Source organism: Cystoisospora suis, assembly GCF_002600585.1.
Source record: "Cystoisospora suis strain Wien I chromosome Unknown contig_154, whole genome shotgun sequence".
Classification (NCBI taxonomy): domain Eukaryota; phylum Apicomplexa; class Conoidasida; order Eucoccidiorida; family Sarcocystidae; genus Cystoisospora; species Cystoisospora suis.
In genome coordinates, this window is record NW_027152956.1 from 53,012 (window position 1) to 64,824 (window position 11,813).

The 11,813-nt window shown below is 52.9% G+C and overlaps 2 protein-coding genes across 2 annotated transcripts; one reads left to right on the forward strand and one right to left on the reverse strand.

Moving 5' to 3' along the window:
- Positions 1–18: 18 nt before the first annotated feature.
- Positions 19–5,984, reverse strand: CSUI_000352 (ubiquitin conjugating enzyme e2). Its single transcript, XM_068060586.1, has 4 exons — positions 3,452–5,984; positions 2,485–2,677; positions 1,539–1,697; positions 19–674 (listed from the first exon to the last, which is right to left on the reverse strand). Exons 1-4 carry the CDS (start codon positions 5,336–5,338, stop codon positions 613–615), a joined length of 2,301 nt encoding a protein of 766 aa, XP_067927437.1. The 5' UTR covers positions 5,339–5,984; the 3' UTR covers positions 19–612.
- Positions 5,985–7,763: 1,779 nt separating this feature from the next.
- Positions 7,764–11,003, forward strand: CSUI_000353 (uncharacterized protein). The gene is made up of 3 exons (XM_068060587.1): positions 7,764–8,675; positions 9,149–9,903; positions 10,644–11,003. Exons 2-3 carry the CDS (start codon positions 9,392–9,394, stop codon positions 10,882–10,884), a joined length of 753 nt encoding a protein of 250 aa, XP_067927438.1. The 5' UTR covers positions 7,764–8,675; positions 9,149–9,391; the 3' UTR covers positions 10,885–11,003.
- The last annotated feature ends 810 nt before the right edge of the window (positions 11,004–11,813 follow it).

An 11,813-nucleotide genomic window follows, 5' to 3' on the forward strand; every position in this document is an offset into this window, starting at 1 on the left:
ATACAACAGGGAAAGTCAAGTCGGAAAGGTCGTTCAAGAACTTCGGGGATGTCCCCCCACGAGGGCATCGGCTCGCTACTGAAAACGCAGGCGTTTTCTCATGAACGCGAATCCAGCTTCATGAATATTATACTTGGTTTTCACACCAAGGAGCGAGGGAACCACCTCTTTCCTCCCGTTGCTCGATTTTGCTTCATTCAGGGTATCACTAAAAACACAATAGAATGTGTATCCTCGGGACGCCTCCTTCTAGTGTTAGGCTGGCGTCATCTTCGTCGTCGTCAAGTTTTTCCTTGAGGACCAGTGGAAACAAAAACAAAGAAACTGGAGCAGAAGCCAGAAAAGACTCCTTTCTATCCAGTGCCGTCAGGGCGACAACCGGTAGTTCGTGTCCTGGGAGTGTCTCAGCAGTGTCCATACTTTTGTATATCAGGCCTGTGGCAACAGCTTACACTGACCCAGAGAACTGCATACGCTCCTACGTCCGTCACTCAGCGAAGATAAACGAGCCGAGCTTCTGGCTAAAAAACAGTGTAGCAGTCAGAAGCCACACATAAGGGCAGTGCTGCTGCTCTTCGAACGCTGCTCCTCCCGCCTGTCCCTCCCCGTGTATTACACCTTATCATCATGGTAGAGGAACTGAGTATCGCGCTGTCCTGCTGGGACGTCGAGATCTGAGAAGGCAAGGACACGGCATATGCACAACACGGGGAGTGATCCTTCTTTTCCTACGACAGCATTAAACCCTTGTAGTCAGCCGTACGTCACGAGAAATGACTTCACCGAATGCGGCATGGTAGTTGGTTACTATAGCAAGGGGGCACATATCGTCATGAAGAAAGCCAGCACGACAAAAGGAGACGAAATGACAACACGGCGCTCTACTCTATGTATGTAAAGAGGTAGCGTTTACCCTCAAGATAACGTTCATCTACGTTGTCTCCGAACAGGTCTATTGTGAGGATGAGCCAGTTGACGCATCCTCAAAGTGGACTGAGGAAGTGGATACTGGGGGTGATCAGTGAGTTCTTTGACGAGGTATTAGAAGGAAAAATGAGACACCTCCAGATGTATGAGGACGCGGTGTAGTCTCGCCCGACCTTTTCTGTGTATGTGACACAGAGACATACGCTGAAGTCAGATATGTGAAGGAACAGATGCCTGCCACGATATCCAAGAAGAAAATGAGCTTCTACTTGCTCGCTACACCCATCAGATCTATGCAAGACAATAGGCTCCCTGGAACCACGCGCAGCAGGGCGAGTCCGCCGTTCTTGAGTGCACACAACAGCAGAAATGTTTGCACTTCTCCCTCCTCACTTAAGCCCCACTTTTTCCCCTTTACAATCCCAGCCGGCAAAGGTTGAGTCCCAACAAACGAAAGGGCAGTCAGCTGTTTGAACTTTCGTCTCCAACAGAAGCTCTAGAACACTGGCTTTCCAACTTGGAAGATGCAAGTGAAATACAGGAAAAGGTGTCGTCTCAGCCTTCTCCGGAGCCATTTACGGATACAATGGACGATGTAGAATCTCTCTTACGTGAGGCATTGTCTAACGGAAGCTGCTTCTGCTTGGCGTTAGTGAGCATCGAAAGCACAGCGACCGCGATGGAGCTGATAGAAAGAGAAGGCCTCCAGTCAGATCCAAGGAGATTCAAACAGATATCCCCGTTGGAGTAGACGTGCGGATGAACTGGAGCTGCATCAGGAAACCACATGTCGAAGCCTCAAGCAGCAGACACCTGGGTGTCCGTTTCCCTTTCACGCGTACACCGTCGCATTCTTTCTTCTCGGAACGTCCTTGACAATAGCTCCGGTGCCCAGGGAACTGTATGGGCCGATGATCCATCCTGTTCACTACAGAATTCTGCATATCTCACGTTCACACTGGCACCCTTGTCGAATTTGCACGAAGTCGCGACCACCGCACCTAGACAGGAGAATCTGCTATAGAATGACGGTCAGTTACGGGTGCAGCTCACCAGACAACGCTCGCAAGACCCTTGTAAGCACTTGTGAAACAAGAGAAAAGACGACAACTGGCAGCCCTTCTTGCGACACCTTTTACTGTGTTCATCTAGTTCATCAGGCCCCAAACGAAAACGAAACGAGGCACCCTTTGTTTCAAAACGGGCTCCTCAGACTTCTCGTCTCCATTGTTTGATGTGCTACTCTGTGTGCCCCGTGAGCCAGACCACCAAAGCAAGCGTAACCTAGTACATATCGATTCCAGGAGTCATAAACAAGCCTCGCAACACTGTTGTACATGCTGCGGGTTCTGTTTCAGATGAACGACCTTCTACATGCTGGCGTCTCCCTCTCTCTGAGAGACAGACAAACCTGACGAATGCACCGTTGGAGTGGCCCCACGCACAGAGAAGTAAACGCCTAGCTATTCGAAAGAGCAAAGTTCAACAAAATACCGTCGAGAGAGATAATGAGACTACAAGATGCGATTGCACCGTCAGGCAGGAAGACTGTCATACTTGGATGAAGGAAGAAACACGTCGGCGGCTTGAACGGGTAGTCTGGGGGAATGACGACCTTCATGCGGTACGTCTCGTTAGCATATGGGCTCCCTTCCACTCCCGTAATCTCAATGAGCCAGATGCGTATGTTTGACGGATGTACGTAAACGCGACAATTGGGAGGTGGACTCGACAGGAAAGACCGCAGCTCCTAACAGAACACAGACAATAAGCACTGTCTGATCTTGAAAACCTCATGGGCAGAAGACGGGGATGCCCTGGCATCATCCTGCATGAATATCCGCTGTCTCACTCAGACAGGTATAACATTCTTCCATTCACTGAGAAAGCAAGATCCCTAATGTTTTGCACCTTCTTTTCCCCGCAGCAGTTCACCGACACAAGGAGCAGGTGACAATGTTGCCACTGGTCTCCATATCAGTTCTCAGCACCGAGCTACGATCAGCAACTTTACCGCCCCGTCGGAGCTATATACACCTGCTGACCCTTCCTCGATCTAGACAAACGAGAAAAGCACGAAAAACCAGTCCCTCTTTCGAAAAGGTGTTGTTATACACACTAGTGGACTCGCATCAAGATTTGAAGGCTCTATCAGTCGTGACTATCTGTCCTCGCTACTATGCAATAGCATAGCCCTGAGTAAGGCACCGACATAGAAGGCTTCCGCACCGCTGAACACGAAAGCCCTGGCGTCCCTAGGGGGACAACTGGCACACGTGTGGCATTGTTTCCCCACGTACACGTATATATGAGTGTATACTGTATGGAGAAAAGTGCGGAGGTGTCGCTAGACGTAAAGACCGCGCTACCGGGATCCCTCCTGGCAAGAAAGCAAAAGAAAAAGAAGGCATGTAAAAGAATGAGCCATTTACGTGACATGACTTCAGGTTTGCTCGAAACCTCAGGCCCAGAATACCTAGCCTTCCAAATGGGACTGCCGTAGAGAGCTGAGAAGTATCCTTACTCTCTGAATGCGGAAGCTTGCGTGACCCGGACTAAATCGACGCTGGAGATGTCGCAAGGCTGCCGCCTCCTGCGCAGTCCCCCTGCCATCTCGTATCTTCTCCTTTTTTCTCGCGGTGTGCGAGATCCCTGTAGGTACGCCTGAAGCCTTATGCTGCTGTAGAGAAGAATCATCCTCCCTCTCAGTCGACATCACTGAGTGACCGTCTGAGACGACCTCTCTTTGTTTCTCAGCAGCTCCGCGGTGTGCTCTAGGTGAGCCTGCGCTTTCGGGCACAGCGGAGAAACCCCCCGAACTCGAAGGTGCGTGCATGTTTTCTGCAATTTTTTTTTCCTCACCCTGCGGGGGATATGTGTTTGTCTGCGGAATGTTCCTCGGCTCGCGACCCGTGGAGCGATCACTGGCGCCTGCCTCAAGATCCGTCCCCTCCTCACGTTCTTTCGGAGATTCCGACGACGCCCCGACAGCCTGCCGAGGAGCTGCCGAATCAACCGCAAAGGAAAGCACACGGGCATCCACGTCTCTAATCGCCATTTCGCGTGCGTTGCCCCCCCCATGCGTACAGGAAGAAGACGGTTTCCGGACTGAGGTATCAAGATCGGACGCCTCTTTCCCCCCGGGGTACGGGAGCCTATCCGGAAAAGAATGAGCATTGTGCTCATGTGGGGTAAAAGAAGCAACGTCTGAAGAAGTGCTTGACGGCTCGGGCTGCAGAGCATGACAGGGGACAGGGACGGACGAGTGACTGGAGACAGAGGCGCACAACGCCGGAGACGAGGAAGCAGGCGGTGAGGGTGAAGATGGAGATTTGCAGTGTCCTGCTTCCGCACGGGATTCACCTTGGAAAGGAAGAACAGCAGCCAAAACCCCCGGTCCCCCCACAGCACCCTGAGGCACCGATGCATGCTGCAGATGCTTCGCTGGGGATGAGAAGAACGAGCACCGGAAGCAAGAACGGGGCCGTGACAAGGAGTTCAAACCAGATGAAGCCAGGGAATCAAGGAGACGAACACAAACGGAAGCTCCCAGACGGACAGGATCACGTTGAAAAGGTGAAAAAGCCGGCCGAAGGAACATCACAGAGCCATGTACAGCTGATGGAAGAAGAAAACGAGGAAGACAAATAGACGCGGCGACAGCACGCGAGATGGTGGTTCGCGAAGTCAGCGGGGTGTTCGGATGTGAGAATAGGATACGGCGGTGTTCGGCGTCACCGAGGGGAGTGAATCGCGTAACTCGCGCGTGTGAGTACGGTTGGATTCCTGGGATACTTGGCCTTCTGAAGTGAATGACCGCCAACTGCGGAAACGAAGGAAAGGTGTGCTGCAGGGTCGTTTTCGTTGCAGGGTGAATGGAAATAGCAGACACAGGAAGAGAGTCGTGTGCTGGACAAGCCCCGAAGAGCCACAGAAGTACAGGGAAAATGCAGAGGGAATAAAACCGAGACATGACTGTTGCCTTGGTAAACATGGGCCTTCTCATTCGGTCGACAGAGGATCCATATTTACTCCGGGGCGCTGGTTTGGAGACCGAGGACGGAAGTGAAGACAGCTGTGAGTGTGAATCTTCCCTCGCGCTACGTGTGTGTGGCGTCGAGAGGTCTGCCGTGGATCGTCTGAATAAGAAAGAAAGAGCGGTAGAGTAGACCGGAAGTCGCTCTGAAGAGATTGGCGAACCTGCAACAGACCCGGGGCACACATCTACGCGACTACAGCTGCAGACCACTCTCTCGCGTTCTCGGGGTCGATTTCCTCCGCATGAGCCTTGCTGTGCGGAAGGCACAAGCCGGCCGCACCTCGGATGAACGCATGTGGCTGCTCCCACCATGGTGTGACTGTCGCCCTCAGATCTCTTTACAAATTCACAGCCACCAAAACTTCGTCTCATGACATCGGAGTAACACGATACTTCTTGGTTTGAGGACAGAGGTGAAAGGCTCGTGTCTATATGGCACCTGGCGATCCGTGCTGAACTTTGAAAAACTATTTAAGGGCTCCACCAGGTAGAAAAAAGAAAGGTATCTCTTCTGACCGTTTCAGAGATGCACCCAAGAGCGACACCCACGCGGTGGCCTTGAGATTTCAGGAGTGGGGCGCCAGGAAAAAGGTGAAAGCAAGCCATCGAAGTGACGAGGCTTCGGCAGTCCTGGAGAGTTTTGAAGGCTCCGCATTACCAACAAACACATTTTTGCTGCATTTCTGTCTCATGCCTGGTGCTGCTTTGGTAATTGGCACAAGACAAGCAAGACAGGCGGGAGAGTATGGGACAGCTTGTGGCAGGCTGCGGACGGAAGAAGATCAAGATCACTTCTTGGATCGGCTGCGCACAATAGAGGAACTAAGAGTGGCGGGAGACGCTACACAATCTCATTTACCCCCTGTCTACCTAGTTAGACCCCCAATCGGCACAGCGCTCTTCTGGCCCGTTTGTCTCGCAAAGTGGTCGCCACCGGTAGAGAAACCTGGCTGGACCGTGAGAGTGTTGTCCGAGTTCACTGTGTCAACTTCAACACGAACCCCGAAGACGATGTGAGGGCAGGGAGACAGGAACTGACGGAAGTGCGGCTCGCTTGCTGCTCAACGCATGTATCCTTGCATGCAAGAGAGCGAAGCAGATTGTGTGACAGCAGCATATGAGCCACGGCATCCTCCCTGTAAGACAGGCCCGTGTTCTGGCGGGTGTCTTCCGGTCTGCCCCTGGCTCACTGGAGACTCCCAGCGAGCGAAGGACTGCTCTTCGGAGTTTTAAGCCCAGCAACACATACGAACCTTCTGTAGGACTATGAGTGCTGCACTCAATAACTCTATTGCACACGACCGGCGGCACATGTCATTTTTCCCGCGCCCGTGTTGCCGGACGCAACGGACAAAGAGAGTCACTTTTCCCTTTCTCGGCGATGGAACTGTACGCGGTGATACGAAGGGTCAGCCCGAATCCGTCCATGCACTACCGGAACCATGGGGCTCAGTAGATTGTACGATAACAGAAGCTGAAAATGATGGAGCCACCCAGAAATACGAAGCAGACTTGCTGACTCAGCTCGTCCGGACCCGGAAACACCTCGCATCCGATTTGCGTCCGAATCACGGGTTGATTGTAGGGCGTCATCCAACTGTCCAACTGCATAGAAAGCGCGCAGCTTACGAGCAGGCACTTTCTTTCACCCACTAACACAGCGAAAGACATTCTGGCCGCACAAGAAATTTATAATCCGGGAAACAGTATTTCAGCTCATGGCTTGCATCCTTCGAATATTCCTGCGTTCAGTTTTTCCCAAGTTATTTAGGAAAATCTCCCCGGTATAAAGCTGCTGAACCAACACATAGCAATACCCTAATTAACGTATCACTACGAATGCTGCTGTGTTTGCGCCTGCAAGCAGTCTTAGTTGGCGGCTGCCCGTCGGCGTCCCCGCTGGCCTCCAAATCAAATCTGACGCCACACAAAAAAATTCTTCACCGCGACAGACCAGTGTACTTATCTCTTCTGCACCATCGGAACAGTGGAAGCAACGTTCTTCCCGTGGTACGAGGCCACGAAGAAAAGCTGTCTTGCACTCCGCAGATTTCAAGGGCCCCTGCGCCGGCGACGTGTGAAGACTTCAACACTGCGATAGGGGGCAGCGTTTGCCCGGGTTACCTACCGAAGCGAAGACAAAATGCCGCGAATTCGAAGTGTCCTGCTGCTGTCTGCCTGGGGAAAAGCTGTGAAACTGAAAAACTGATTATGAAACGGGCGCGCAACCGTCCCGCGCAAGCGACTTGAGCACCGGGGTCGCGGGGCGCTGCTGTGACGGACAGACCTGTCACCCGCATCTTTCCAGTGGAGACAAGAAAGGCGCTTTTTGTGCCTTGTCTCCGCCATTCGATGAATTCCTGTTTGGTGTGTTCCGCTGGAGCTCATGATGCTTGAGATGTGCAACGCGGATGCTGCGCAATACGAACAGTGGCCAGGTGTCTGGTTTACCCCCTTGCCAATGGAACGCACATGTTCTAGATTCGCTGAGTGGTCTAAGTGGCACGAACTGCTCCTTGAGTCAGGCCGTGTCCCGGGGGACACATAAAACCGCCCAAGGTGCTAGGTCTTCGCCGCGTGATGCACAGCGCCAGTCAGGCCTTCGGTTCACCGTCGCCGAAGGGCTACTAGACTGACAGGAAAGAGGGAGACTTAACGTCGAGGCGATAGCTGGATTGGCTTTGGCAAAAAAAGCGCGCACAGAGTGCTTCTGAGATCCTGTTTCAAAAACCGCCGAGGGCCGCGCGGCTCGCTCCCTTTCGGCTGCGCTGTGAGATGGAGGGCAATTCTTGTGTAGGGTATGCTTTTCGAGGACAAGCCCTGTCGAGTTTTGCCACGGCGTGTGACGCTCTTCTACGCGACGCTTCTCACAACTGATCAGGCTTCATACGCTGTAACCCGCAAGAAGTCTGCAGAAATCCAAGAGGCTCTGGCGTGGGTTCTATCGCTTTGTGTGGTTCACTAGGTTGCCGTTTGTATCCGGGCGTCGTTTGCCCTCAGTAGCCTCAGCACACCGGCTTTCTGTTTGTAAGTGTCTGTTCGCTCTCTTTTGCTTTACGTTTCGCAGTTTCAAAGGTCTCAATTGTTACCGAGTGGTGTGCGAGCTGGCACTAGTGTCCCGGGTAGTTCTTTGTCATTTGAGCAAGCAAGCGCTTCGGAGCAAGTTTGCCTTGCTCTCCGTTTGCTCGACTTTTTGGTAGCCTTCACTGAAACTAGCGTTTTTTTTTTTTAGGTTCCTGGTTGTCCACGCGCAGAAAAGGTGCCTACCGCTTCACCGTACTTGATTTTGCGTTGCCTTCTGTACGTGCTCATCCACTCCTTGCTTAACGGTAGATCACTCGCTTCAAGGTGTTACGTTTACCTCTCAATTTTTTCCAGCCTGGGATTCACCGGTTGAGGTTCTCTTTTTTCGGACCCGTCTTTTTCCTTCAACTTTCTACATGTGCGAGTCCATCGCGTTGTTTTCCTGGTCTGACTCTGAGAGACAGATAAAGGTCTTCGGGTCAGTTTCTCTGTCTCCCGCCTCCCATCAACTCTGTCAGAGCAGGAGCCGTTCGTAAAGTACCACTGCTTCGTGAAAATTTCTCAGTAGCACGATTGCGTAAGTGAGTCTGGCTCCCAAAGGAAAAATAAAGGGAAGCATCCTAACCCCTGGGCTGTACACCCAAGGGCTCCCAACGGCAGCGTCTTTGGAAGAATTTCCAGTCCGGTACGCCTTCGGTCTAGTTCCTTCTGGTGCCACGCCACCGTCGGCAGCGCCGGAAGTGGTGGTGTCTCAAGGAGTAGGTACCGGCACGGAAATGGAAAACACCCCACTTCCCACAGCTGTAGCAGCCGCGTTGGGACTGTAGTGGCACGTGGCTTGTTGGCCGACGAGGGCGAAACAGTCACGACTACACTTAGGCTACACAAGAGCACTACACCGAGCGAGTCCGCGTCATAAACCAGCTATCCGAGGGCTTCTCCATGACAGCCGAACTGAATGCGTGCTGGGGTGGGGACGAATTCATGCGTAAAAGCTGAGGCACACTTTCGGTACGGAGACGGATACGTTCAAGGGCATGCTGCACACCTTGAGCGCGTTCAAATGGCTAATGCAAGCGGCGCGCTACCAGGAGCTCGCAAACGGGAAGAATACTGAACCGAATCAGTTCTGGCTTGTGCTGATGTGCGGGTTTGTAGGCTCAAGCGGTTTACACAGGTACACTTTATCATCCGCTGAAAAGCCACGGACGAAGTTGACAACTACGCTTCTCGATACCGCGCCAGTTCCTACAGGGACACGCGACAACAGGTAGGGGTGAGGTCGAAGAAGCGACAGCTGCGGCTTCGTCCGCCCCGTTCACTTCGCGGGAGTCCAGCTGAGTGCTCTTCTCGTCCTTCGGTGGGAGCTGAAAGTTTCAGCTTTTCGGTTGTGAGTCGGTTATGCATACAATGGAGACCGAGCAGCCTCAGGTCCCGGTAGAGCACTGCCCAAGCCCCGTCGACAGTCCGGACACCACTGTGTCGGGGAGCCCACCCAGGGTGCAGTCCCCTAGGCAGGACTTGAGTGGCAAAAGTGAGACCATTCCGCGTCATCCCCCGCCGCAGTTAGGCTCCACGGAAGCGGAGCTGGCTCCCCAGGGAGATGTTGAGGCTCAGGTTGTCACCCAACAGCACGAGGACGCGGGTACAGTGAAGAGGCCCAAATCTGGCTATGTTCCGTATAACCCGTACAAGCTCTCACGGACAACGAGGCAGCTCCTCGAACTCACTGAGCTGCCGTTTATGATTCTGTGGGTGTACTTGACGTACTTCATCGTCATTGTCGCTCTCACAGCGTCAAAGGTCCGAAAGCTTGTCTGGGTCAGCGCGGTGGTGGCCGGTACTCTCGTCGGTGTAGGCCTCAATGCCAATGCCTATCGTGCGATAATGTACAGGGGCTATCCTGACGTCGGGTAAGAGAAATTATGAGCGAAGTGGCGAAGGAGCTGGTTGCTCGGGCTGACCGGGATGCAGCGCAGACACTTATCCTTCTCCGGGTGTCACGGAGCTACTAACTTTCTGCTTACAGCGGTACCTGCATCTCTTGGGGTGCTTCAGAATGTACCATGGGCGACGGCTGTGAGCGTGTCTGGCCCAAATGACAGCTTCGGGTTCAGCCAACTAGACACCTGCCATCTCCCTTCACCTGCGTAGCCCCAAGTGGCAATTGAGCTGTGGTACGGCTATAAGAGAAACGGTGCAGTACATATCCCTTTGTTAGCGCAGTATCAGTCGATGCTGGCATGCTTCTGAAATTCAAGCAGCGGGCAACACGACGGGCAACCCGGTCGAGCCCAAGAGACGCAGTGCTGGGGTCGAACAGCACGGTCCGGGATAGGGCAAGTGTGTATGGGGTGCTACATCCTTCCTTTCTTTATGTGTACGTGACACTCCTACGACACAGTCCCCGAGTCGTTCCACTTCGCTGTGGCACGATGTCCTGACGAGGCAGAGCGTCTATGTATTAAGAGTGTTACAGCAGTCCCGGACCAGCGTCTAGGTTATTTCCGACAGAAACTTAGACATCCAAGCTATCCGCAAGCTGCGCTTGTCTGTACCAGTAGCTTAGGTGCAGCGACCCGAGTACAACAAAACTATCGCAGAATTGCGCTTAAGCACCGGCTCTCTTTCTGCTTGGCACTCTTGTATGCAGGATGATCGTGCGCTTCTTTTTGATTCCTTTTGGCGTCTCGGCATTGTCCGGCCTGACGAACAGTCTTCGAGATCGATTCATGCTGGTCTTCCCCAAGAACCCCGTCGAACTTGTCATTGCAGTAGCCTGCCCTACAGTAGTCGTATGCACACTGATGCTAAGTCGAATTATCATTTTGCGGCAACATCGCGTCCCTACCAATTTGAGAAATTTCTTCCTAAACGGGAGAATTTACTTCTAAGTGCATCGTACGGAATGCACAACTCGTATGAGTGAGTGAAGGTGCGCAGTACCGGTTGTTGGAGGTGTGTGGTTGGCTCTGTGGCAGTCTGTACTTCCTCATCGAGACAGCGGCCTTTTCATATGCACGCAGCAGGTAATCATTCACAGTTTGTGTAGTAAAAGCCGCGCCGTGCTCTTACACGGTGCGGAGGAAGGGCGCGGGCTGCCGAACCCGGTAACTCTTTGGCCTGTAGTCAGGTTTTGTCAAGAAGGCGCTCCACCTTCGCTAGAACGCTCCCACATCGGCTGAAACTGCAACGGCGCCAAACCGCCGACTGTACTGTTTAGCCCTGTCGCGGACGGGACTTAACCTGCAGTGCGGTTGGCAGAAACACCATACACGAGATCTGCCTCCGGTATAACGAATGCGGACCATCGAGTAACAGTAATCTTACTACAATCACACGCGGCAGTTTAAATAACAAGACTGTCACGGACTGCTATCCCACCGAGAACTGAGCCTCTTACAGAAGGCTCTTTCCCCAACTTAGATTGTTAGCGGCCGCGCAAGCACAAACCGCTGATCAGAAATTGAGCTGTGGAGCCACCCACTAGGGACGGGCCTAGCCCATTACAGGCCACGGAATGCAATGTGCTGCTCCGAGCTACGACAGGGCGATACCGGAGCCGCCCCGAGCGCCAGCCAAGTAAGTTTAATTAACCACTCCAAGGAGCGCCCCCACTCCGATGTGACTTGTACAGCACATAGGTACCGCACGGTTTGGGGGGCCCGCAACCTCCGTTGCAGGTTTTCCTAAATGAACGCTTACTAAAAAAAAACCAGAAGTCCAGAGGACACCTCCCTCTAAGAATCTTAAAATTTTGTCTTGTTCGAGGACGAAAGAAGACCGTCTGGACTCATTTCAAAGCGGCACCTTGTTCGTTTTG